The sequence below is a fragment of the Tamandua tetradactyla genome, chromosome 3 (genome assembly GCF_023851605.1).
Source record: "Tamandua tetradactyla isolate mTamTet1 chromosome 3, mTamTet1.pri, whole genome shotgun sequence".
Classification (NCBI taxonomy): domain Eukaryota; kingdom Metazoa; phylum Chordata; class Mammalia; order Pilosa; family Myrmecophagidae; genus Tamandua; species Tamandua tetradactyla.
Window position 1 is genome coordinate 124,759,366 of NC_135329.1, and position 25,998 is coordinate 124,785,363.

The following is a 25,998-nucleotide window of genomic DNA, read 5'->3' on the forward strand; positions in this document are numbered from 1 at the left end:
TTCTCTATTGTTTTCATGTTTTCAATTTCATTTATTTCTGCTCTGATCTTTGTTATTTCTTTCCTTTTGCTTGCTTTGGGATTAATTTGCTGTTCTTTCTCCAGTTCTTCCAGTGAACAGTTAATTCCTGCATTTTTGCCTTTTCTTCTTTTCTTATATAGGCATTTAGGGCAATAAATTTCCCTCTTAGCACTGCCTTTGCTGCATCCCATAAGTTTTGATATGTTGTGTTTTCATTTTCATTTGCCTCGAGGTCTTTACTAATTTCTCTTGCAATTTCTTCTTTGACCCACTCGTTGTTTAAGAGTGTGTTGTTGAGCCTCCACGTATTTGTGAATTTTCTGGCATTCCGCCTATTATTGATTTCCAACTTCATTCCTTTATGATCCGAGAAAGTGTTGTGTATGATTTCAATCTTTTTAAATTTGTTAAGACTTGCTTTGTGACCCAGCATATGGTCTATCTTTGAGAATGATCCATGAGCACTTGAGAAAAAGGTGTATCCTGCTGTTGTGGGATGTAATGTCCTATAAATGTCTGTTAAGTCTAGCTCCTTTATAGTAATATTCAGATTCTCTATTTCTTTATTGATCCTCTGTCTAGATGTTCTGTCCATTGATGAGAGTGGGGAATTGAAGTCTCCAACTATTATGGTATTTGTGTCTATTTCCTTTTCCAGTGTTTGCAGTGTATTCCTCACATATTTTGGGGCATTCTGGTTCGGTGCGTAAATATTTATGATTGTTATGTCTTCTTGTTTAATTGTTCCTTTTATTAGTATATAGTGTCCTTCTTTGTCTCTTTTAACTGTTTTACATTTGAAGTCTAACTTGTTGGATATTAGTATAGCCACTCCTACTATTTTCTGGTTGCTATTTGCATGAAATATCTTTTCCCAACCTTTCACTTTCAACCTATGTTTATCTTTGGGTCTAAGATGTGTTTCCTGTAGACAGCATATAGAAGGATCCTGTTTTTTAATCTATTCTGCCATTCTATGTCTTTTGATTGGGGAATTCAGTCCATTAACATTTAGTGTTATTATTGTTTGGATAATACTTTCCTCTACCATTTTGCCTTTTGTATTATATATATCATATCTGACTTTCCTTCTTTCTACACTCTTCTCCATACCTCTCTCTTCTGTCTTTTCGGTTCTGACTCTAGTGCTCCCTTTAGTATTTCTTGCAGAGCTGGTCTCTTCGTCACAAATTCTCTCAGTGACTTTTTGTCTGAGAATGTTTTAATTTCTCCCTCATTTTTGAAGGACAATTTTGCTGGATATAGGAGTCTTGGTTGGCAGTTTTTCTCTTTTAGTAATTTAAATATATCATCCCACTGTCTTCTAGCCTCCATGGTTTCTGCTGAGAAATCTACACATAGACTTATTGGGTTTCCCTTGTATGTGATGGATTGTTTTTCTCTTGCTGCTTTCAAGATCCTCTCTTTCTCTTTGACCTCTGACATTCTAACTAGTAAGTGTCTTGGAGAACACCTATTTGGGTCTAATCTCTTTGGGGTGTGCTGCACTTCTTGGATCTGTAATTTTAGGTCTTTCATAAGAGTTGGGAAATTTTCAGTGAAAATTTCTTCCATTAGTTTTTCTCCTCCTTTTCCCTTCTCTTCTCCTTCTGGGACACCCACAACACGTATATTTGTGCGGTTCATATTGTCCTTGAATTCCCTGATACCCTGTTCAAATTTTTCCATTCTTTTCCCTATAGTTTCTGTTTCTTTTTGGAATTCAGATGTTCCATCCTCCAAATCACTAATTCTATCTTCTGTCTCTTTGAATCTATCATTGTAGGTATCCATTGTTTTTTCTATCTTTTCTACTTTGTCCTTCACTTCCATAAGTTCTGTGATTTGTTTTTTCAGTTTTTCTATTTCTTCTTTATGTTCAGCCCATGTCTTCTTCATGTCCTCCCTCAATTTATCGATTTCGTTTTTGAAGAGGTTTTCCATTTCTGTTCGTATATTCAGCATTAGTTGTCTCAGCTCCTGTATCTCATTTGAACTACTGGTTTGTTCCTTTGACTGGGCCATATTTTCCATTATTTGAGCGTGATCCATTATCTTCTGTTGGCGTCTGCACATTTAGACAGATTTCCCTGGGTGTTGGATCCAAAAGTTAGGAAGATTTTTCTGTGAAATCTCTGAGTTCTGTTTTTCTTATCCTGCCCAGTAGGTGGCGCTCGTGGCACACATTTGTCTGCAGGCCCCACCAGTAAAAGGTGCTGTGGGGCCTTTAACTTTGGAAAACTCTCGCTGTCTGGGAGGTTCGCTAGCCGAAGCGGCTTGGAAGAGTTCTAGCCGGCCCGGGGACCGAACGCAGGGAGGGTTGCTGGCCGCCGCAGCCCGGGAAAGCGCCCGTCCAAATTTCCTAGTCGGCCCGGGCATCAAGCGTGGTGGGAGGGCGCCAGTGGCAGCAGCCCACCCGGGAGAGTGCACGTTTCCGGGGAGTCACGGGTTTGGAAGGTGCCTCCCTCGCCCGTCACCGTTCTCCGTGGCCTGGGGATTTCCGATCCAATTCTCTCAGTTGGTCCGGGGGCCGCGCGTGGTGTGGCCACCAGCCGCCGCGGTTTCAAGGGACCGCCTCTCCAATTCTCCCAGCCGGCCCTGGAAGGGGGAAGGGAGTTACTCCGGCCCGGGAAGGGGGAAGGGAGCGCCACCCGCGCGCCTCGGCGATCTCACCCAAGCAGCTTCTCTCAGCCAGCCAGCTGTTCCAGGATGGGGTACGCTGTCTTTTTTATCTCTGTTGTGGCTTTGGGCGCTGTTCTGTATCGTTTCTACTCCCCTAGTAGCTGTCCTGGAGAAGAAACTAAGATCCGCGCGTCTTACTAAGCCGCCATCTTCTCCGGAATCTATATTCACTCTTAATCACATTCCCCTAGGGTTGTAATCACATTGGCCAACTCTAACTGGGTATTGTATGTTTTTTCATCTTTGCCAATTTAGTATGAGAGAAAACTTTTATCTTCCTTTAAATAGTATTCATGGCATTATTGATAGATTTAGGCATTATGAGGTTGGCATCAATACTGGTGAATTTCTTAGTGATGTTTTTGCTTATTTTTCTCTTCGGAGTTTAGGGGAAGGAGTTCTTTCTATTGTCAATTTATGAGAATACTTCATTATATGACTGTTACACTGTGTCATAAATGTTGCAAATATTTTTCAGCCTTTGATATTTTGTTTGTAGTGTGTTTCCAAATACAAACTTTTAAAACACTTTATATGCCATAAGCTTTCCCTTTATGTTTTCCCTTTTTGGTATAAAAATACCATTTGTTTTTAAAGAAGCACTTATAAATGGCATTTACAATATCTTAAAGGAGTCATGTCAAAAATGGTTAGCTAGATCTCAAGTTATTACTGGGCATTTATTGTATCTACTCTGTTATTGACACTAACTTTTAAAATTTACATAAAACATATTTATAAGTGGGCATAAAGTACATTAATTCATATGTATAAAATTACCATTTTAATTGTATATTTCATATCATTATAAAGATTTAATATCATTATAAAAATCCAAGGTAAGTGGTTCCCTTTGAGTTGGAACACGTCTTTAATCAAAAATGGACAAAAGCAGCCCTTATACACATTGTACACATTTTTTCAAAGCCAAAAATAATAAAGTGATGGAAAAATACTCACATTTTATCAAATGTGTTTATGTTTCCTTTTTCCCTGGAGCTACTCATTTGAAGAAATCCAGAAAACACATGGAAACTTTCCGTATAATTTACTGCAGTAAATGATTCAGAACCATTTTTCAAGGTAGCAGGCCTTAAGGGAGGCTTATGCTAGCCATTTATTAAAGCCCTGTTTTCTATCACAATAAAGAAGGTATCATTAGTTATTAACTACACTTTCCTCTAGTTATCTCCCCCTTCTCTTAAATGTGATTATTTATACTTAAGAAGGCCCTAACTTTATGACAGGTATATTAAAATTTTTGAGAGTAGATATATACTTTTTCTCCTCATTACAGAGCACTCTCCTAGAGAAGGTTTAATTATTTTTAGTAATGCATTCTAATCTACTCACAGATTGCAATGAATACATTCATTCAAAAGATAAGTATTCATTTTTAAAGTCTGCATTTTTATAAGTACTAAAATTACTCAGAAACCTTTTCTACACTAATTTGGTCCCTTTTTAGTAACTTGCACCGTGGAATTAAATTCACCATGGATTTCACAAAGTAAGATTTGCAAGTGAAATGCAATGGCCTATGAGGAAAAAGGGAACATCTACCATTCATTAAATGTTTAAATGAATCATACCCAAGTAAGCGAGAAGATAACAGAGTTATCACAACTTCTGTAGAAATAAGAAATGTTTCAGGAACCTTGAATCATATTACTGCTTGGCTGGGCAAATTCTGGTCATTGCTGGGAAGAATAAAATATAGTGGAATGAAATGGGAATTGACTCAATCATTCATCCAACAAAACTGGTTATCCTAACCTATAATAAACCCTGAAGATTGGGGCATGTTAGGGGAAACTAACCTAAGAATACAAGCATTTCATATTGACCTCAGATTACAGAGGGTCATGTATTAGCTCTTTATTCTAAAATTCTACAAACCAAGAGTTCATTTCCTTCCAAGAAAATTCCAGCAGGGCCTGCTGTCATGGGGTTAATCTGACATCAGTAAAGCCTTTGGAACACATATATAGGTCAGTGAACCTATTATTGCCAGGCATACTCTGTTTGTTCTTCATTCTTCACATTTTCTTGCCCTGGGAAATTAATCCCCTCACATTTTTCTCTAAAGAAGCTCCAATGTGTTAGCAATTCTTGAACTTCCACCCATTATTTGAAACTGACTAATGGATATTTCCATTTAAATGGCAAAGTGTAGCCTCAAACTCAGTTCAATGTGTCTATAATTACTTTATTTTTCATCTGAAGACTTTTTCCCTCTAATCTCTCCATTCGTCTTTCTTATACGTTTTCCTCTCTTATCTTTCATTGTCTCCCACCTCCCCCAAAATAGACAAGTCCTGGGGACTTTTTGAATTTGTCCTTTCATTTATTTCTGCCCCCCCCCCCCATTATTAGTTCTACCTTCAAACCTGATCCTTGGTCACCTCATATTTCAATTTTCCTTGACCTTTCCCTAGTATTCTTATGTAAATTCTATCCTTTTAGCTCTATTTCAAATTTCCATACTATATAGTACCTCTTCTATATTTCAACATACATTGATATTTCCTTTTTTGTATTCACATTTCTTAACATTTTTCTCATGTGATATCATATAATATTCTTGAATTTAATCATGTAATATCTTCTGATATTTCTCTTACTCTTTGACTCTTGTGTTGTCATTCAGTTTATTTCCTCTGAAACTCTTGTTAAATACAAAATGGACTGCAAACCTTCTTCTCACCTTAACAAGATTGTCTTGTCTCAATTATTCCCAGGAGAACTTTATCCTCTGTACTCTTTCATCATTCTGTCCCCCTCCTTTCTCCACATTATCTTCAGGTACTTTTCTCCTGTTTTATGCAAATCCCTGTTAATTGGAGACCTCAAATCTAACCTTTACCCTGCATGTCTTCCATATTCAAGTGATCTTTCTGCCAACATTTTAGTATATTAAATACTGAAAAAATAAGAAAAATAGTTCCATGAATGCATAAATCTACTCTGTATAAAAGATGTTGAGATATTTTGAACTAATATCCTTTTACCTCCCTTAGGCCATATGTGTGCCTAAATTTCACTGAGGTAATAAATAATTAAAATTATAATTTGAAGTACTTTATAATAGGTAAAATAATTTTATTTTGGCTTAATATAGTAGCAAAAGCCAATTGAGTCTTCAGCTTCTAAATAAGCAATTCAATGTTAATGATTTTAAACAACATGTTGACTAAGACACCTTTATATTCACCAAAAAACAAGCAGAATACATATTTATGGTTACCTGCTTTTTGGTACTAAAGACATTCTTCATCTTTGTGCATTCCCAATTCTATCCTCATTATTTAATTCTTATGGTGTGTATTAGCTAGGGTTCTCTAGAGAAACAGAATCAGCAGGAAATATCCATAGATATAAAATTTATAAAAGTGTCTCTTGTAACTGTGGGAATGTAGAGTCCAAGGTCTGTACGACAGGCTGCGAGCTGGTAACCGATGAAAGTCCTCAACGAACTCTCAGGAGAAACTGGCTGGGCAACTGTGGAAATGTAAGGATCCAAGGCCTGTAGGGCAGGCCACAAGCTGGAAAGTTCTTCAGTGAACTCTCAGGAGAGGCTGGTTGGACAACCATGGGAACAGAAGAGTCCAAAATCCTTAGGCAGCCTGTGAAGCTGGCAACTGCAGTGAAGAGTCTGGATGAACTCCACAGGAGAGGCATGCCATCTGAATCAGGTAGAGTGACTGTCTCTTCTGAATCCTCCTTAAAAACTTCCAGCGAATAGATAAAGCATCACTTATTGCAGAAGACACTCCCCTTAGCTGATTACAAATGCAATCAGCTGTGGATACAGCCAGACTAATCATGATTTAAGTCCATGAAATGACCTCAGAAACAGACAGGCCAGTGCTTGCCTGACCAGATGATCAGGCACCACCATCTGGGCAAGTTGACACATGAACCTGACCATGACAGTCCACCCCTTGTGAACTTGGCAGCTATACACATCACCTTAAACCATACTTAGTCTCTTAATAGAAAACAATGACAGACACATCTTTTCCTCACCTAACGATGCTCAGCTGTCCTGTGTACAATTGGAAACACATTAAATCTCCCCAGAATAGAGTGCAAGTCCTTGGGTAATATTCACTCTTAAACTTGACATCTTACAACTTAAATACTATAACATGAACAAAACAGCATTACAGTCCTCGTTTCTGTAACTGATCGCGTGGTCATAGTTAATATTTATCACCACCTTCTTCCAGTACCCATTCCATTTTCCCTTTACCCTCAGCAAGCACTTCAGCTAGCCATGGTCCTTTGCTGGATGGGGTGACCCAAGTCTTCATTCCTGAAGTCTGAGAGTCATTGGCAGTACTGCCTAGATTGGGTTGTTGCAGTTTTCCATTGATTTTAATCACAGGGCATGGTCGTACTAAAAGACACCCTAGGGGATTTCCTATATTCCAAGAAAACTCTTCTTTACCTCCACTGTGCAGTTGCAATCCTATTTCCCCCTGATAATCAGGGCCAATCACCTCAGCCTGTAAAGTAATCCCCTTCTTGTATTGTTGATCCAGTAGCATGAGTAGCCCAAAGTGACCAGGCGGCAGTCTAAACTTCCAGTTCAATGAAATCATTGTTGTTTTTCCTGGTGGAATCACGCCCCCTTCTGGAACTAAAACCTACAGCCCAGCAGAGCTCAAGGTTGCAGGGAGAGGAAGCAAAAATTTTCCTAGTGGATCACTAGGGGTAATAGTAAGTGGTGCCACTCCCCCTTTCCATCTTGGTTACTAGACCCATGGATCCTGGCTATGGGAGAAACAGCACCATACAGTGGATGCTGATTCAGAGCATACACAGCCTCCTGGAGAACATCACCCCAGCCCTGCAAGGTATTGCCTCCTAGTTGGCACTGTAATTGAGTTTTCAAAAGGCCATTCCACCATTCTGTCTATCCAGCTGCCTTTGGATGATGGGGAACATGCTAAGACCAGAGGATTCCATGAGCATGTGCCCATTCCCACACTTCATTTGTTGTGAAGTGGGTTCCTTGATCAGAAGCAATGCTGTGTGGAATACCATGTTGATGGATAAGGTATTCTGTAAGTCTATGGATGGTAGTTTTGGCAGAAACATTACATGCAGGGAAGCCAAACCCATTTCCAGAGTTTGTGTCTATTCCAGTTTGAACAAATAGCTGCCACTTCCATGATGGGAGTAGTCCAACATAATGAACCTGCCACTGTGTAGCTAGCAGATCACCTTGGGAAATGGTGCCATGACGGGGGCTGAGTGTGGGTCTCTGCTGATGGCAAATTGAACACTCAGCAGTGGCTGTAGCCAGGTCAGCCTTGGTGAGTGGAAGTCCATGTTGCTGAGCCCATGCGTAACCTCCATCCCTACCACCATGACCACTTTGTTCATGAGCCCATTGGGCAATGACAGGAGTTGCTGGGGACAGAGGCTGACTGGTATCCACAGAATGACTGGTATCCACAGAATGAGTCATCTTATCCACTTGATTATTAAAACTTTCCTCTGCTGAAGTAACCCTCTCGTGTGCATTCACATGGGACACAAATATCTTCATGTTTTTAGCCCACTCCAAAAGGTATATCTACATACCTCTTCTCCAGATATTTGTCACCAATTTTCCAATCATGCTCTTTCCAAGTCCCTGACCATACAGCCAAACCATTAGCAGCAGCCCATGAGTCAGTATACAAATGCACCTCTGGCCAGTTCTAACTTCCAAATAGGAGCAACTAGTTGCACTGCTCGAAGTTCTGCCTACAGGGAGTATTTCCCCTCACCACTGTCCTTCTGGGACATCCTGGAAAGGGGTTGTAATGCTGTAGCTGTCCACTTTCAGTGGTACCTGCATATTGTGCAGAACCATCTGTAAACCAGACCTGAGTTTTCTCATCTGCAGTCAATTCACTGTAAAGAACTCTCCGAGAGGTCATAGCTGTGGTCTGGGAAAGAGAAGGTAATGTGGCAGGAGTACAGGCCATGAGCATTGGGTCAATATCCTCAAGTAACTTCCTTGTGCCTACAGGACCTGTTCTGGCCCAATCTCTTGTATACCATTTCCATTTTATGATGGTGTGCAATTGTGCACACCCTGCTTTATGGCTTGGTAGGCAAGACAACACCCAGCTCATGATAGGCAATGCATGCCTCATGGTAACTTGGTGACCCATGATTAAGCATTCAGTCCCTACTAAGGCCCAGTAGTAGGCCAGAAGCTGTTTCTCAAGAGGAGAGTAGTTATCTGCAGCAGATGGTAAGGCTTTGCTCCAAAATCCTAAGGATCTGATTGTGATTTTCCTATAGATAACTGCAGATAGCATCTGTATTTGTCACTGACACTTCCAGCACCATTGAATCTACCGGATCATATGGTCCAAGTGGCAGAGCAGTTTTTACAGCAGCCTGGACCTGTCACAGAGCCTCCTTTTGTTCAAGTCTGCGCTCAAAATTAACACCTAGACTGCTATTCACTTGACCTAGAATTCTTTTGCTTATGCAGCTCAAACAAGAATTTAGTAGACTGCCCATCTATTGTACTTCTAGGTACCCCATGATCTACTAGCTAACGCCACAAGTCTGAGCCTGCTGTCCATTCTGATAGCCACATATCACAAATTTATTTCTCACAGTTCTGGTAAAAGGTGCATCCACCAGACGTTCCTGGAATATATGAACATACTTTCCATGATAAATCCACTCTAGCATTCCAACATCTCCAAGCCATTGGATCCCCTCATCTACATTATACCAGGGCAGTTCTGGCATTTCAACCTCAGGTAATGTCAACCACCTTTGATCCATGTTTCAACCAGCCATTCAGACAAACTATTAACACCTTTTCTAACCACTCGAGCTATAACATTGAATGCAGAATCTCTGCTTAGTGGGCCCATATCAATAACTTCAGCCTGATCTAGCTTTATATTCCTGCCACCATTATCCCACATCCTTAAAATCCATTGCCACCCATAGACCCCTGATTTCTATATATATGAATTGGAAAACTCATACAGTTCTTTTGGAATATAATGTATCTCCTCATGGGTGACACTTTGTACCTCACCATTTGTGACCTATTAGGGTTTTAGTCTATTATAAGTCTGAAAGAAATGAGGGGTGGTGGGGTGGGTCATGAAAAGAATTAGAAATATCTTCCAAGCCAGTTGCTTCAGGGCATTCATTTTTAGTTCCATCTGGTGAAACAGGATTAATCACTCTAAGGTTAATCCCTTCAGGTGGAGGTTGGGTGGCCAACTCTTCAGAACAGGCCGGAGGTGGGGCAGCTATATCCTCAGGACAGATTGTTACAGGGTTATCTGGAAAAGACCAGCATGACCTAGGGTTTCAACCTCTCTACTGACATCATTATCAATACATATGTCAACATCCCATTTTTCTGGTTCCCAGTCCTTTCCAATTACTGCCCTCACTTTAATGGCAGACACCATTATGCAATCTCAATGCAAGATTGAGATTTCAGTTTACATTGTAAAGTTGCTATTCTAACAATAAGATTTTGAGTCTGATTTTTAGAGATCTCAAGTCTGCAGCTACAGGAAGTCATATTTTCCTTCAGGGCACTCATAGAAACATTTACATCCGTCATATGGCATGTATGCTTCTCATTTGAAGCCTTCAGCTCATCCCTTTATCTCATTAATGTATACAGCATCTCTAACAACAACCAGCCAACATCTCTATACTTCTTATTTCCACAAACTCCATAAAGGTGTAAAAAACATTTTCCTCCAGAGCCTGGCTTTGTATAAGTGAAGCATTATAAGAATCCCATGGTGATACTTTATCTCTTTCACCAGTTCACCCCATGGTTTGGCAATGTCATTTTGATTATGGGAAACAGAGTCCTTAGTGCCTTTGAATCCAGTCAGAGTAGAAAACCAATTGTAAAACCCCATTTTTAAGATTCTGTTTCTTAAGAAACACTCCTGGTACCAAGCTGTATTAGCTAGGGTTCTGTAAAGAAACAGAGTCAGTAGGAGATACCTGTAGATATAACATTTATAAAAGTGCCTCACATAACCATGGGAATGTAAGGGTCCAAGATCTGTAGGGCAGGCCACAAGCTAATAACTCTGATGAAGTTCCTCAGCGAACCCTCAGGAGAGACTGGAGGTACAACCATGGGAATGGAAGAGTCCCAAAATCCACAGGCCAAGCTATGGAGCTTGTGACTCCAATGAAGGTCCTCAATGAACTCTCAGGAGAGGCTGGCTGGCTAAAGCAGGAAGAGTGACTGTCTCGTCTGAATCCTTCTTAAAAGCTTTCTGGTGATTAGATTAAGCTTCACTCATCCCAGAGGACATACCCTTAGCTGATTACAAACACAATTAGCTGTGGATACAGCCTATGTAATCATGATTTAAGTCCATGAAATGTCCTCATAGCAACAGACAGACCAGCACTTGCCCAACTAGATGACCAGCACCACCTCCTGGCCAAGTTGATACATGCACCTGACCATGACATGACATAGCCAATGTATCTCATGTGTGTTTCTTTTTTCTTTCAAATATGAAAACTTAGTTTTTCAGGGAGGAAAATATAGCACACTGAATTTTGGATAACCTAAAACTAGACAAGAAATCATGTTCAAATATTTGACTAGCCAATGCTAATCATTTATCACAAGGAAAAGAACTAATAATAGCCATAAGTTATCAACAAAATATCTTCCATGTTTTAGCATCCTAATTGTGTATCCTTTGCACCATATGAAAAGGAATTGTTTCTGAGATATCTTGGATTATCATCCTTTCTTTGGGTATAAACTATGAAGAAAATTAGAGTTTTGAAAAACAATTTTTTCTAAATTTTATTAGGGAATTTCCCTAATTAATAATATATTCTAATTATTAAAAACTGTCATATATTTTACAGAAGTATGTGCACTATTTCTCCTTTGCATAGTCTTCTTTTCTATATATTTTTCTAGGATTAATTCTTCATACACTAAATTGAAGCACTAATCAGAAGTATGATTGGTTTAGTTACTAATACTTTTCCAGCTCTTTAAGGGTAGATGGCAAATTATTGGTCCCAACTGACTATGAAAGTGATGAGGAATGAGAACTAACACGTCTCTCAATACTACTTCTATATTAGTCCTATTACTAGGTACTTTTATTATTGTGTAAACTCAGGGTTTGATCATCTAAACTTTTTCTTTGTCTCACAGATGGTTAGTATTGGAAGAGGATTTAAACCAAGGTTTCTCTAAATTAAGAAGCTTGTTTATTTTTTGGTATACCTTGCTACCACAAATACTTTGTGTGAGAACTAGTGAAATGGATATTATCTAAACAACCTAAATGAATAATCTGTTTTGATAATACATTATCAAAAATGTATTGTTCCAATATTATTAAATTAAAATTTTGATTTTATTTTTAGTTGTCTGGAGCACAGAAAATAAAGCATTTTAAAGTTTATCTCCTATTCCAGAAATGTTAAGGCCATGCAATTCCCATCCGCCCACCTTAGGACAGGGCATAATTGAATATATATTATTCAATTACATAAATATCTATAATTCCGTTTATATCTGCTGCATTACCATATTAAATACAAATAAGTAAATAAGTGTACAATCTCTATACTCAATCTAATTGGGGATGCAGAAGAATCATTCATGATGCAATGATGTGCATGCTGCCTGTACAGGGAGTATCCGAACAATGTGAATCTAAAAACCGCAGAGAGCACAGAGAGCAGGTGCATGCAAGGAAGCAAGCATGCTGGCCCAGACTGGGCCGAAGTCTTAACTTGAGGATGATAGAAAATTAAGATTTGTAGAGAGGAGCTGAGACCCTATTACAATGTAAACATCAGGCAAGAGAAGTTTGACTTAGGGGAAAAAGGAACAAAGAATTTTCAGACTACAGAGGCTGTCAAAAGATAGTTTGTATCCTGTTTCTAAGACAACCTCATGAAAATACTTGGATATGTGGTTTTGTCATTAAAAATGATATGCTGAATGCTGCCAAAATTTAAAAGGCTTTTTACTGTTGTTATTTTACCAAAAGCGGGGACAGACTGTGGAACTTTTTTTTCACTCCATTTTTTGTATTCTGTCATGAAAGGTCTTGATCCAATTCAGAAAAAGGTATATACAAAAGGGTAAGATAATGGGTAATTGGAGCTGAAGGGATACAGACTGTGCAACAGGACTAGATACAAAAACTCAAAAATGGACAGAACAATACTACCTAATTGTAATGTAATTATGTTAAAACACTGAATGAAGCTGCAGCTGAGCTATAGTTTTTTTTTTGTTGTTTGTTTGTTTGTGTCTTTTTTTTATTAGTAGTAGTATTATTTTTTTCTCTATATTAACATTCTATATCTTTTTCTGTTGTTTTGCTAGTTCTTTTCCTAAATCGATGCGAATGTACTAAGAAATGATGACCATGCATCTATGTGATGATGTTAAGAATTACTGATTGCATATGTAGAATGGAATGATTTCTAAATGTTGTGTTAATTTCTTTTTTCTTTAATAAATAAATAAATAAATAAATAAATAAATAAATAAATAAATAAAAACTTCAAATACCAAAAAAAAAAAGATATGTACACTGTATGTATATGCAGGTATATATAAAAAGATACCTTTCCAATAAAAGTAAAAGGCTACAGTGGGCTGCCATGGACACAGCCCAGCATCCATTCACATTTCTTATAAAGAATATTCGTCTTCAAATGAAAGCATCCCCAATACTCATGTTTCAACTCCAACTCTGCAGTTGTTAACTTTCTAAAAAGATTTTGAGCTGTTTTTTTTATTTAAAAGTAGAAAATATGGATCTGGATGGGATATGCAGAAGCTGGTATGTTTATTTTTATTGTTGTTTTGTTTTTCCTTCAAAAAAGCAATGCTTGCAAATTTATAGGTGCATTTTAGGGTCATTGTAACACCAAAGAATTATCAAAATGGTCTTAATGGTTTACCATGGCCAGTGTCCAAAACAGCTTTTAAAGCATGGCCTACACATGACTGAGAGCATTCTGTGAGGCAGAAATTTCCCCACTTCAATCCACCTATTAATAAGAACCAAACTTTTTCTTCATTCAGTGAATTAAGCAAGAGGCCCTAAGCTAGATTTATTTTCTAAATGTGAAAATCCTAATGTGCTACCTATAAATCAAACATAAAGATGTGGTCCCCCGTTTCAGACTGAAGTTTTTAGAAACACTTTAAAATCGATTTCCAGTGTTAGAAAAATTCCCAGTAATTTATGTATATGCCCCTCCCTTCCAGGAAGTGGAAATGTGCTCTCCTTCCTTCCTAGAGTACAGGCTGTGATTAGGAACTTGCTTCCAGAGAATAGAATATGGAAAGGGATGGGGTAATTTTACAGTGGAGAACACAAGAGAATATTACATCAGGTATGTGACCAAATTTCTACACCGTGACACCTGTTAGTAGCATGTGCCTTTACATGACAGGATGAAAAATGCCATGTCACCTCTTTGGTCTTTCTTCCTAACACCTGTAACTCCAGTCTAACCATGAGAAAGTCATTAGACAAACCCTGATTGAGGGATACTATAAAATACCTGACTTGCACCCCTCAAAACTGTCAGTCATCAAAAACAAGGAAATTGAGAAAATGTCACAGACCAGAGGAAGTTAAGCAGATATGCCCAGATAGAACAACTTTTTAACATTTTGCTGTATTTGCTGTATCATTCTCTCTCTCTCTCTCTCTCTCTCTCTCTCTCTCTCTCTCTCTCTCTCTCTCTCTCTCTCTCTCTCTCTCTCTCTCTCTCTCTCTCTTTCTCTCCCCCCTATTGATTTTATAAACCTCCTATTGATTTTATAAATATTTCAGAGTAGTTGTATACATTATGCTCCTTGAACACTTAATACTTCCTTTTTCTAGCAACAAGGATATTCACTTATATGACCAACTTAAGGACAGTTATCAAATTCAAGAAATTTAACATTGATATAAAACTCACAGTCTATGCTTCAGTTTTTTCTTAGGTTTCAATATTGTTGTTTTGGGCATTTTCTCTTCCATTATTAGAACCAGTCCAGGATAGCACACCTCATTGCCTTAGTTGTTATTGTCTCCTTAATCTCTTTCTCTCTCTCTCAATTGTGGAGAAACATATACAACATAAACTTTACTATCTCAACCACTTCAAAGTATACAATTTAGTATAATCCTACTAATCACTCTCACAATATTGTGCTATCCTCAGCATCATCTCTTACAGAACGTTCCCCCTCTCCAAGTAGAAACCCTGAACCTGTTATGCTAATATTAGCTCCCCCTTCACCCTCCTCCCCGACCTTGGAAAACTGCACTTTACTTTCTGAGTCTGTGAATTTGTATATTCTAGCTATGTCGTATAGCTAGAATACAAGATCTCTCCTTTTGTGTCTGGCTTATTTCACACAACATTATGTCCTCAAAGTTCATTGATGTTTTTACGTGTAGCAGAACTGCATTCCTTTATTCTTTGTAGGCTGAATAGTATTGCACTGTATGTGTAAACCATATTTTGTTTATTGATTCATCTGTTGATGGATTTTGGATGCTTTTACCTTTTGGTTATTGTGAATGATATTGCTATTAACATTGGTGTACAAGTATCTAAGTCCCTAATTTCAACTTTTTTTTTTTTTTGATATACCAAGAAGTGAGATTGCCAGGTCATATGGTGAATTTGTGTTTAACTTTTTGAGAAACTGCCAAATTGTTTTCCATAGTGGCTACATTTCCCACCAACAATATACAAAGGTTCACATTTCTCAGTATCCTTGTGAGCACTTATTACTGTCCTTTTTTAAAAAAAAAAATCTCATTCTAGAAGGTATGAGTTGGTATCTTATTGTGGTTTTCAATTGCATTTCCCTAGGGGCTAATGATATTGTCAATTTGTACATCCTCTTTAGATTCTGTTCAAGTGTTTTGCACATTTTTGTAGAGAATCCTTAAGAATATCTTCTCATTTCCTTACGTGTATATTTTTCCAATATTATTTTATATCCCAAATCCATAAAAATTGCATTTGCTTTGATATGAACTTAAGTTCAATAGCATATGTACACTGTTCCTATGCCCCTACTTCCTACCTCCTTTATGTAGTTATTTTCACAAACTGTATATTTATACAAGTCTAAAGCTATTGATTTACTATCATTTTATGCATTTGCACTTTAGATCCTGTCAGAAGTAAAAAGTGGGGTTATAAACCAAAAATACAAACAAATTGTACTGGCATTTATATTACCCATGTCATCAACTTTATGGAAATCTTTATTATCTCATACAACATTATTGGTATCCTTTTCTTTCAACCTGAAGAACTCCCTTTTTTTGAAGGGCTAATCAAGTGGTGACATATTCCCTTAACTTTTGTTACTCTGGGAATATCTTAATCTCTCCCTCATTTTGAAAGACAGTTTTGCCAGGCATAGAATTCTTGGCTGACATTAGTTTGGTTTCATTACTTGAAATAGTCATTCAGCTGCTTTCTTGCCCCTATGGTTTCCTTTGAGAAATTAGTCTTATTGAGTCTCCCTTATACATAATATGTTGCTTCTCTCTTGTGAGTTTCAGAATTCTCTATTTATCTTTGTCATTTGACAGTTTGATTAACTTATGTCTCACTATAAATCTATTTGAGTATACCCTGTTTGGAGTTTGTCAAGCATCTTGGATGTATATATTCATGTCTTTCATTAATGTGGGGACTTTCAGCCATTATTTCTTCAGATATTCTCTCTGTTTTTCTCTCTTCTCCTTCTGGGACTTCCACAGTGTGTGTGCTTCATGGTGCCCCACAGTTACTCAGGCTCTATTCACTTTTCTCCATTACTATCCCTTTCTGCTTGTGAGGCCGAATGATTTTAATTATCTTATCTTCAAGTTCACTCATTCTTTCTCCTCCCAGTTCCAATATGCAGTTGAACCCCTCTAGGAAACATTTTTTCTTCCTGTCACTGTGATCTTTACCTCTGTTTTCTTTTTGTGATTTCTGTCTCATTTTCCTGATTTCCTTTAATTATTGTCCATAATTTACTTTAGCTATCTAATCAGAGTTAAGATCATTTTTGAAAGTATTTTTCTGGTTTATCCAAGCCCTAGTCTTTCTCATTGATGGTTTCTATGTCTTTATCCTACTTCTTTGCACAAACCATTGTTTCCTGTTTCTTTGTATATTTTTTAATCTTTTGTTTCACCCTTAACATTTTAATATTTTGATGAGATGTTGCTGAAATTTGGACACTAGTTTCCTGTTCCTTAAACTCTTTTCTAGATAGTGTTATGACCAAGATTTCACTAATGCCAGGAGCTAACAAAAAAAGAAAAAGAAAAAGAAAAAGAAAAGTAAAGCAAAAGAAATCACTTTTCTCAGTCTTTGTGGACTGACCTGCAGGAGCGGTCTCCTTCAGAGTTTATCTGTCTTAACAACAAATCAGAGCATAGCCTGAGGCAAAAGTGTAGGGTCTTCTCCTGTCTTTTCTGTACATGTGTCTTTTCCTGAGTAGGCATGAATGGCTCTACAAGTCCTTGATTTACACAGTTCTGAACTTCCCTGGTTCCGTAGAAAGTGAGGTTTTCTTATCATCCCAGGCACTGCACTGTATGTTCTACAGCCAGCAAACCTTTGCCCCAAGTAGCTACGATTTGATTATTCTCTTGCAGCATTCTGTAGGTGAGCTATGTGAGCTGCCTTCTACACACTGGCAATTTCTGTGTTGGTAAGCTCGCTGTGAATGTTCCAGTTCAATCCTTCAGACTGCCACCAGATAGACTGTAACAAGCATATATGCTCCCAGTATGCGTAGAAAGTTTACTGTTTTGCTCCCAGAACTGGAACGAAGAACTACACGAGAAGCATGGGCCAGCTTTGAAAAAAAATTGGAAAGAGGACAGGGAGAGGTCAGCCTCGGTGCCTCAAATTCCTTATTCTATTCTTTCTTAATTAAAGAAGTTAACGAGTTTAGAAAATAGTCATGCATGAAAAACAAGATTCCTGTATTCCATCTTACTATTAATGCCTTGCATTGGTGTGGTAGATTTGTTACAGTGGATGAAAGCTTATTTTTATAATTGTACTAATAACTGTAGTCCATGATTTAACTTAGGATTCACTCTTTAGGTAGTGCACTTCCATGGATTTTTTTATTTTATTTTATTCTACTGCCATGTATACGACCTAACACTTCCCCCTTTTAACCTCATTCAGATATGTATTTCAGTGCTGTCATCAACACCATCCATTTCCATCATTCCAAATAGGAACCCTGTGCATTTTAAACCTTAAAATTCCCATTCCCTATACCAACCCATCCCCTGGTAACCTATATTCTAAATTATGACTCTATGAGTTTGCTTATTCTAATTACTTCATATCAGTGAGATATAAGTAATATAATATTTGTCCTTTTTTTCACTTGTTTCACTCTACATGATGTTTTCAAGATCCATCCGTATTGTCACATGTATCAGAATTTAGTTACTTTTTATGGCTGAATAACATCCCATTGTGTATATGTGATATATTTTATCCATTCATTGGTTGAAGGACACTTGGGTTGCTTCTGTCTTTTGGCAATTGTGAGTAATGCTACTATGAACATTGGTGTGCAAAATATATGTTTGAGTCTCTGCTCCCAACTATTTGTGATATATACCCAGTAGTGGAATTGCCAGATCATATAGTAATTCCATAACCAACTTGCTGAGGAACTACTTAACTGTCTTCCACAGTGGCTGTACCATTTTGCATTGACAACAGCAATGACTGTGTTCCTATTTCTCTACATCCTCTCCAACACTTGTAATTTTCATTTTGTTGCTCGCAGCCATTCTAATGTGTATGACATGGTATCTCATTGTGGTTTTGATTTGTGTTTCTCTGATGGCTAATGATATTGAGCATCTTTTCATGTGCTTTCAGGCAATTTGTATATCCTCTTTGGAGCAATGTCTATTCAAGACCATTGCCCATTTTTAACTGAGTTGTCTGCTTGTGGCTAAATTAAAGGATTTCATTATATAATTCTGGATGTGAAGCCTTTAAAACAGTAACCTGTGTGGAGAATTTCCTTTTAAGATGTTGGCTCAAATGCATACTTGTGTTCTATCATTGACTTTGTAGCTTCATCTTTCCACTTGCCATTCTCTTAGAAGCTCTGAGCAGCAGTGCTGCAGAGACAGCACTTTCAGGATTAACTTGTTCTGTTTACAGACTAGGGCTCCCAAGTTTATAAGTGATTTATAGTGCTGACTTCTTCAGACTTCATCACAGTGCTCGGGAAAACAAAACGATGCTGAGATGACCTTTCCTTGACATTGTGAGGAAAAAAGAAGGACTCACACAATACCGAACCATGCTTATCAAAGCTGAAACAAAGAAAGCAACTTTTATAATTATGTACTTAATAACCTTCATGAAACTTTAATAATCAATGTCATAAATAAATTATTCACACAAAGAAATTATTGTTGTATCAATTTGAATTTTCTAACAGTGAATCCCCAAACCACCTCAACATTTCTTAGTTATTTAAAAAGATAAATATGGAGCCTACCTTTAATGAGGTCTCTAGAGATGATAGTTCTACAATTTTGTTCAGTAATCCATTGATGATATTTAATAAAACTCAGATGATGCACCTATGTTATGGAAACTAAACTGCTTTATGAAAAACAGTATTGTTTTGAGTTGGAGAATTGGTCATAAGATGATGGAAAGAAGGACTAGCTTTCTTTATTGAGTGCCACATAATTTACAAGCTGTCTAATCTGTTGTGAACTTTCTAAAGGCAAGTACAGTGCAGGAAGTAATAAGTACTTAATGATGTTTGTTAAACTGATGCTTCATCAAAACATTATGAAACAGATGACATTATCCCTATTTTTGCAGTTGAGGAAAAAGAGGCAGAAAAATGAACTAGCTTTCTCAAGAAAACATGGTAAAGACCATTTGAAAACTTAAATTTATCAGATTTGTAAGCTTCTCCTGATTGACCTGATTTACTGATATTTTTGTTTCAGTTGATACTATTTTATTAGCTGAATTTTATATTTTCAGGTATTTTCTTATACTGCTGACAAAGAAATCCGAACCGATGATTTATGCTTGGATGTTTCTAGACTCAATGGACCTGTAATCATGTTAAAATGCCACCATATGAGAGGAAATCAGTTATGGGACTATGATGCTGAGGTATAGTATTTTCCTTAATTTTTTAATTATTTAATGCTTGCTTTCTGTTTTATATTTCAAATATATTTAAATCCTAACCTATTTTTTCTGCATTGGAAGAGTGGTATTTTCAACTATACATTGTTCATCCTGATACATTAGGATGGCCTATCATATAAATATGCTTTTTTTGCCAAACTTGTTCATTAGTATAAAATATGAATCAGGAAAATGAAATCATTTTTATTTGCTTAAATATTTTTATCTCCATGCATCTGCTTGACATAAAATTAGGAAAGTTAAGCTTACCTGAAAAGAATGTACGGAGAATTCAAACAAGTCAATATTGCCAATATTTTCATATTTTCAAATGTTAAATTTTAATGTCATGATCTCTGAAATTTACACTTCCCAACCTAAAAGAGAAAAGCTGACAGCATTGGCATTTATAATACTATATATTTTTACAGAATTCAATAAAGTAATTAGGCACCTTATCAGTTGAGCAGCCTCTTCTCAATATAACACACCTTTCTGATATGAAGGGAGAAAACACAATCTAGCACAACAAAATCACTGTTCGGAGTTTATAGCCATGGCAGTGTGTAAAAATCATATCAGCCATCAGATGGAGCTAATAAATAGGAAATATTTTCCTTTGCATAAGGAAGCTTCCTTGATATAGCTTCATTTCTTTCCATTTATCTTTGCTTAGCAAAATGACTTGGTCAACTGTACATTTCCCACATTACTAAATGGTTGGTGATTTATTAAAAGGAAAAATAATTTCATTTTTATAAGATAAATAATACACAAAAGATAAATGAGCCTCACAGATGTGATGTTCCATGCAAGCATCTTCGGGTATGTTAAAAAGCTTTCTTTTATAAAACTTTTTGAATGTCATTTTAATATGTATGATATTGTATTTTCTTAAATGAGATAGGAAAATTTGCTGAAATTTTTAGGATTTGATGCGATAGGGTTAAATTTTGGGACTAAAGTTTATGCAATGTTATCAGACTCATTGGCGACAAAATATTCTTTCTCTGGTATATATTTAAAGACGGACACCCTGAAACCTTCCTATGTGTTGAACCAGTGTATTCTATTCTGACTGTGGATTTCTCATGCCTTATCCCCTTCTTTAGCCACCATCTTTTTTCTCTTCCATTATTTATTATCACTACCCTTTATAGCAAGCCTGCAGGATGTATTTCCTCTGCTAATTACGTGTGGGTGAACCTGGACTATCTATCTCTTTTGTGAGGAAAAGTAAAAAAAAAGAAGATGTACAAATAAAGTAGAAATTCCTGCAAGTAATATTTTTAAATGCAATTTTTTGTTGTTATCACTGTCATTGTTGTATATTTCTATCAGAAGTCCAGGACTTTACTTGGCTCAATCTAAAATTAGGGAAATCTAGTGTGTATTTATCAAGAAAGGGGAATGATTATAAATATATTTTTATAAGATGAATCAGTGTTGAGTTTCAGAATACTACTTTTAATCTTTAAATTTTCCATAGCCCTTGAGTAAACACTAGCTTTTAGAATTATAATCCAAATTCCTTGATGCCTAAATGGCTATTGTTAGTCATTACTTGTATATTTTGTTTATATTTTCCATCAAAAAGTAGCAATACCATTGAATACTAAGAGATTAAGAAAGAGATATGAAAAAAAGAGGTAGCTTCACTGAAGATAAATAATTGGTATTTGTAAATTTACTGTTTTGGAAAATTAGTAGTCTGCAGTATTTTACAGCATTGCAATATTTTGTGTCAGGTAACTTCTGCTTCCAGAACGCACATAAATTCTTACAATAAGGCATAATAAATATCAAGACATTTTAATTTTAAATATACAATCTAACCATCTTAATGCTTATAAAGCATGGCTTCATTTAGACCCTTATATGTTTATATTTCAAGATTAAATTGTGATGTTCAATTTGTCTAATGCTACTACTCTGCCAAAATTAATAATCTATAAATCATAACATAGGGAAGTCACATGAGAAAAGAATAATTTTAGGACTAATGCATTGGCTTTCTGAGAATCTCAGGTTTAAAATAAAAGACTGTTTTATTATTTCTGAGAAAGTTACCAAAAAGGAGATGATTTTTTTAAGTTAATTGATGTATAATATTTATTTTTTGTGACTTCCTTTTCTTTCAAAGTTTATGTTTAGGATCCCACTGGTCCACACATTATAAATGCAGCATCTGAGACATCATCCCAGTCTGTATTTCATCAAAACCTCCAGGTTGTTCATACGCACATTTAAGTTTGAAAAAGACAGGTGTAGACAATGACCAAATATTCCTCCGTCTTTTTGTACACTATTGAAAACATATTGCCCAGTCAGTAAAAGGCATAAATCCACTTGGAATATGACAAGACCTGCACCAGGGAAGGAGAGCAAAAGACCATGAGGTACCGAAAGGAGAAAGAGGAGTAAGTGCTAAATTTCTCTATTCTTCTCACATTCCAAAAAAAAAGGAAAGTAGATAAGTGTTGCTTGCTACTTCTTCAATTCAAATCTTTATATTTTTCTAGCAAGGATATTATTCTTCCCTGAGAAGCATTTAAATTAGTACATTTTCAAAGCAGAATTAAATTTGCTGGCCATAGCAAAATTATAGATCTGAAAATTTCCTTAAAGTTATCTTCTTTTCGCCTTTGTGAGGAAACTAACGTACTAAGATTGCACCACCAGTTACCAAGTCAGAATTTAGATCATAAGAAAGTATTCAAAGAAAATTACTTATCAGTACAGTTTTGAATCTCATGGTATAATATTGAATTGCCCAGTGTGAACAGCAGAAATATTCCATCATTTATCTCCAGTAGTCATTTCAATCTTGGGGACAGAGAGTCCTGAAAAGAAAACGAACCTGTTGGAATATCCTGGGAATTGGAAACTCTGTCATGAAATCTCAAAACATGGATTCCATCCAGCTGCTTTGGTTTTGTTTATTTTTTAGGTAAGCAGGAAGAAAAGAGAGAGGAATAACATTTATTGACCATTTATAATTTTCCAGGCCCTCTGTATCCGTTTTCTTATTCAGTTTCCATGATAGCACTATAAAGTATTGTTGATATTGAAAATTAGTAAGCCAAAACTTAGAATGTTTAGATGACTTGTCTAAATGAACAGATCCCAGGATTTTGGCACAAAGTCCAGCAATCATTCTACTATACTACATTGGAAAGCCAGAACCAATTAAATGCTTTTAATGGTGATGATAGAGTATGCAAAATGTACAACACTGTAAATGAAAACAAATGATTAAATACTATTGAATACTTAAGGTACCAAATTTTATTTACAAAGAAATTCTCCTTTGTTTAATAATGGGAAAGATTTTCTGAAATAAATATGTTCTATTTACATAAACAGGAAATCATAAAGCTACATTGTCAGTGAGGTCTAATTACTTACATATGTTAACTGTACATATTCATAAAATAATATTTATCTAATTGTGCTATTTAAATGAAACTAAGCATATATTGCTATGAAATACATGTCTTTGATCAACTTATATTTGAAACTGAATTTTCCACTTTCTCTGTAAATATTTCCTAAACAACCTGACCATAAATTTAATTTGTGATTGTTTTATTGTTTTATATCTGTCCTAACCTGTTTCATTTTGATACAACCTGAGTATCATTAGCAAAACTGCAGGATTCCCATCTGCCCTAGAATCTCTCAAATAAATTACCTGATCACTGAAGTGCTATGAAATGCACATTGCCACAGAGTTAAAATTAAAAGAGAAAAAAAAAATTGTATCTCAGTGAGACATTTTAAAAATTATTTTTGGGAAGGTCTGTCAGTCCTCCCTTCCATTTTATTCATTACTTACTTTCTGTTTGAACATCACAATTGTGCTCTAACCCAAAAGAATTTGCATTTTTTTGCAATCAGTTCACATAACCACATTTCTTTTTAAACATCCAGGCAGCTACATACAGTATGAGGATCTAATTTTAGAACAGAACACTTCTGCTCAACAAATGCTATGCAACAAAGAAAAACATGGGAGCAAAATATGTTGCTAAAAATAAGTCCTGCTTTTCATGTGACTGAGCAAGCTGACTGAGAAAATATGTTTGAGTCCAATATTCAACTGTATTCAGTGTTTCCCATAGTCACAATATAAGAAATTGTTTTCAGTAGATAAAATGTTGGGTTGACATTTACTGAAATCACAGAAGCTTTTATTTAGATGTTACTTAACCCCCTTCTTTTATTTACCTTCATCAGAAAGCAGGTAAATGGGAATATAATTTCAAGGTAAGTGATCTATAGCTAGTGACCCAACCCATTTCCTTATGTAGAATTCCTAATAAAAACAATGGCTTTACTTATCTTTTGAAATTGTACATATCAAACAAGTATGACCTTTCTAGATTCCCAATGACCGTAGCTGTGATTTTTTTATATAGAATCAGCCAAAGGACATAAAATTCAGTGGTTTAATATTGTATTCTTAATTCATGTTTGTTAAACTTTTAGACTTCATTTTTAGCATACTCATTCTTTTCAACTGAGTGTGCAGATTACCTCATCAGGAGATCATGTAATATTTTGAATAACAATTTTATCACATTAATTTATAAATAATTGTTATTCTGTCCTTGATCAATAATGAAATTCCTATTACTTTTGCTGCGAAATTAAATATCTGTAATAGGTTAATTTCAATCTTACTTTGTTTGTATTATAAACAATAAAATAATCAATTGGGTTTAATTTTAAACTTTCAGTAAGTCGTCTTAAACTGAGAACAGTATGTTTGGTCCTTAAATCAACTGTGCAGTCAGTTCTATTTGTTCATTAAAATATTAAATTTTTTTACTTAGTCCCTTTTAATACAAAAGTGAACCTAATTTTACAGTGTTGCAAATCTTATTTTTCACCAAAACCTGAATATTCTAGGTGACTTTCATTTAGAATTTTGTCTTTGGAAAGGTAGATTTAGGGTTACTCCACGGCACATCTCTTTTCAGATAACAAAGCATACAAATATGTTTAAAAGCAAGAATATGATTTTGTTTATGCATCTTAAAACTATATGATTAAAATTTTGTACATTCCAAGAAATTTTAATGCTTTACGCCTCAGAGGAGAACAATTAAATAACTTAGGGTTAATATTATCCTATTTTCTAGCCAAAAATTTGAATAAAGTTGCAGGAAAAGATTTTATATTAAGGGGCATGTCATCCTGTATGTCAAATTGCCTTCAAAATTGAGGTAACATGATACTCTCCTAAAGTGACAGGCATTTGCAACAAATGTAACAAAAGGATGGTATGTTTTATAAAGAATATTTAAAAGGAAAGAAAATGTGCATCCAATGTAAAAACACACAAGGCTTTGAATATAAAAGTTTGGGGAAAATATCGATATCAAGTGAAAATAAAGTTAGTTTAAGCAACTATCAAAAATGCATATATGAAAGATATTTTGTCTGTTCTCTTTTACTCATTTCTTTATTGTGTTAATATCAGAAGAAATGTTTTTAATGGCAACTCACAATACAAGTGAAGATGCAATATAATAAAATTGACACTCCTATGGGATCTTGGCATATAATAAATACAAGAAGTGTTTGCTGCTGCTATTATTAAAGATATTTTTGAAGAAAACTCTACTAATAGCTATTAAAGTGGTCGAGCCTTTTGAACTTGTAATTCTACTTTTAAGAACCATTTTTAAGGAAACAAATATAGAGAAAAGCATTTAGAGATATATATTAACAGTATAGCTCCAAATTGGAAAGACATTTCCCCAAAACAGAAAACTTAAATGAATTTTGGCAAAAAATTTTATAGACATTGTTTATCTCAAATATAAGTGTAAGAAGTAGGATACTTAATTAGATGCCCTCAATTGTATAAATATGCACAGTATAAATGATAGACCAATAATAGAAACACACATAAAATATTTATAATTATGTCTTCTAGACAACTAATCAGATACAATAACACATTATACTTTGTGCTAAAACAAATGGAAACAGTAAATACTTTTATTGCTTTTTAAAATAAAAAAATAACATCATAGAAGGGTTGTTTGAGAT

At 35.8% G+C, this 25,998-nt stretch overlaps 1 protein-coding gene across 2 annotated transcripts in view; it reads left to right on the plus strand.

The window, feature by feature from the left end:
* The window catches only part of GALNT13 (polypeptide N-acetylgalactosaminyltransferase 13), a 601,907-nt gene that overhangs the window by 569,087 nt on the left and 6,822 nt on the right, over positions 1-25,998 (plus strand). For both annotated transcript variants that reach the window (XM_077153856.1, XM_077153857.1), the window contains one exon: positions 19,783-19,917. In XM_077153856.1, the coding sequence (XP_077009971.1) occupies positions 19,783-19,917 (135 nt within the window). The remainder of the gene's footprint in view (positions 1-19,782; positions 19,918-25,998) is intronic.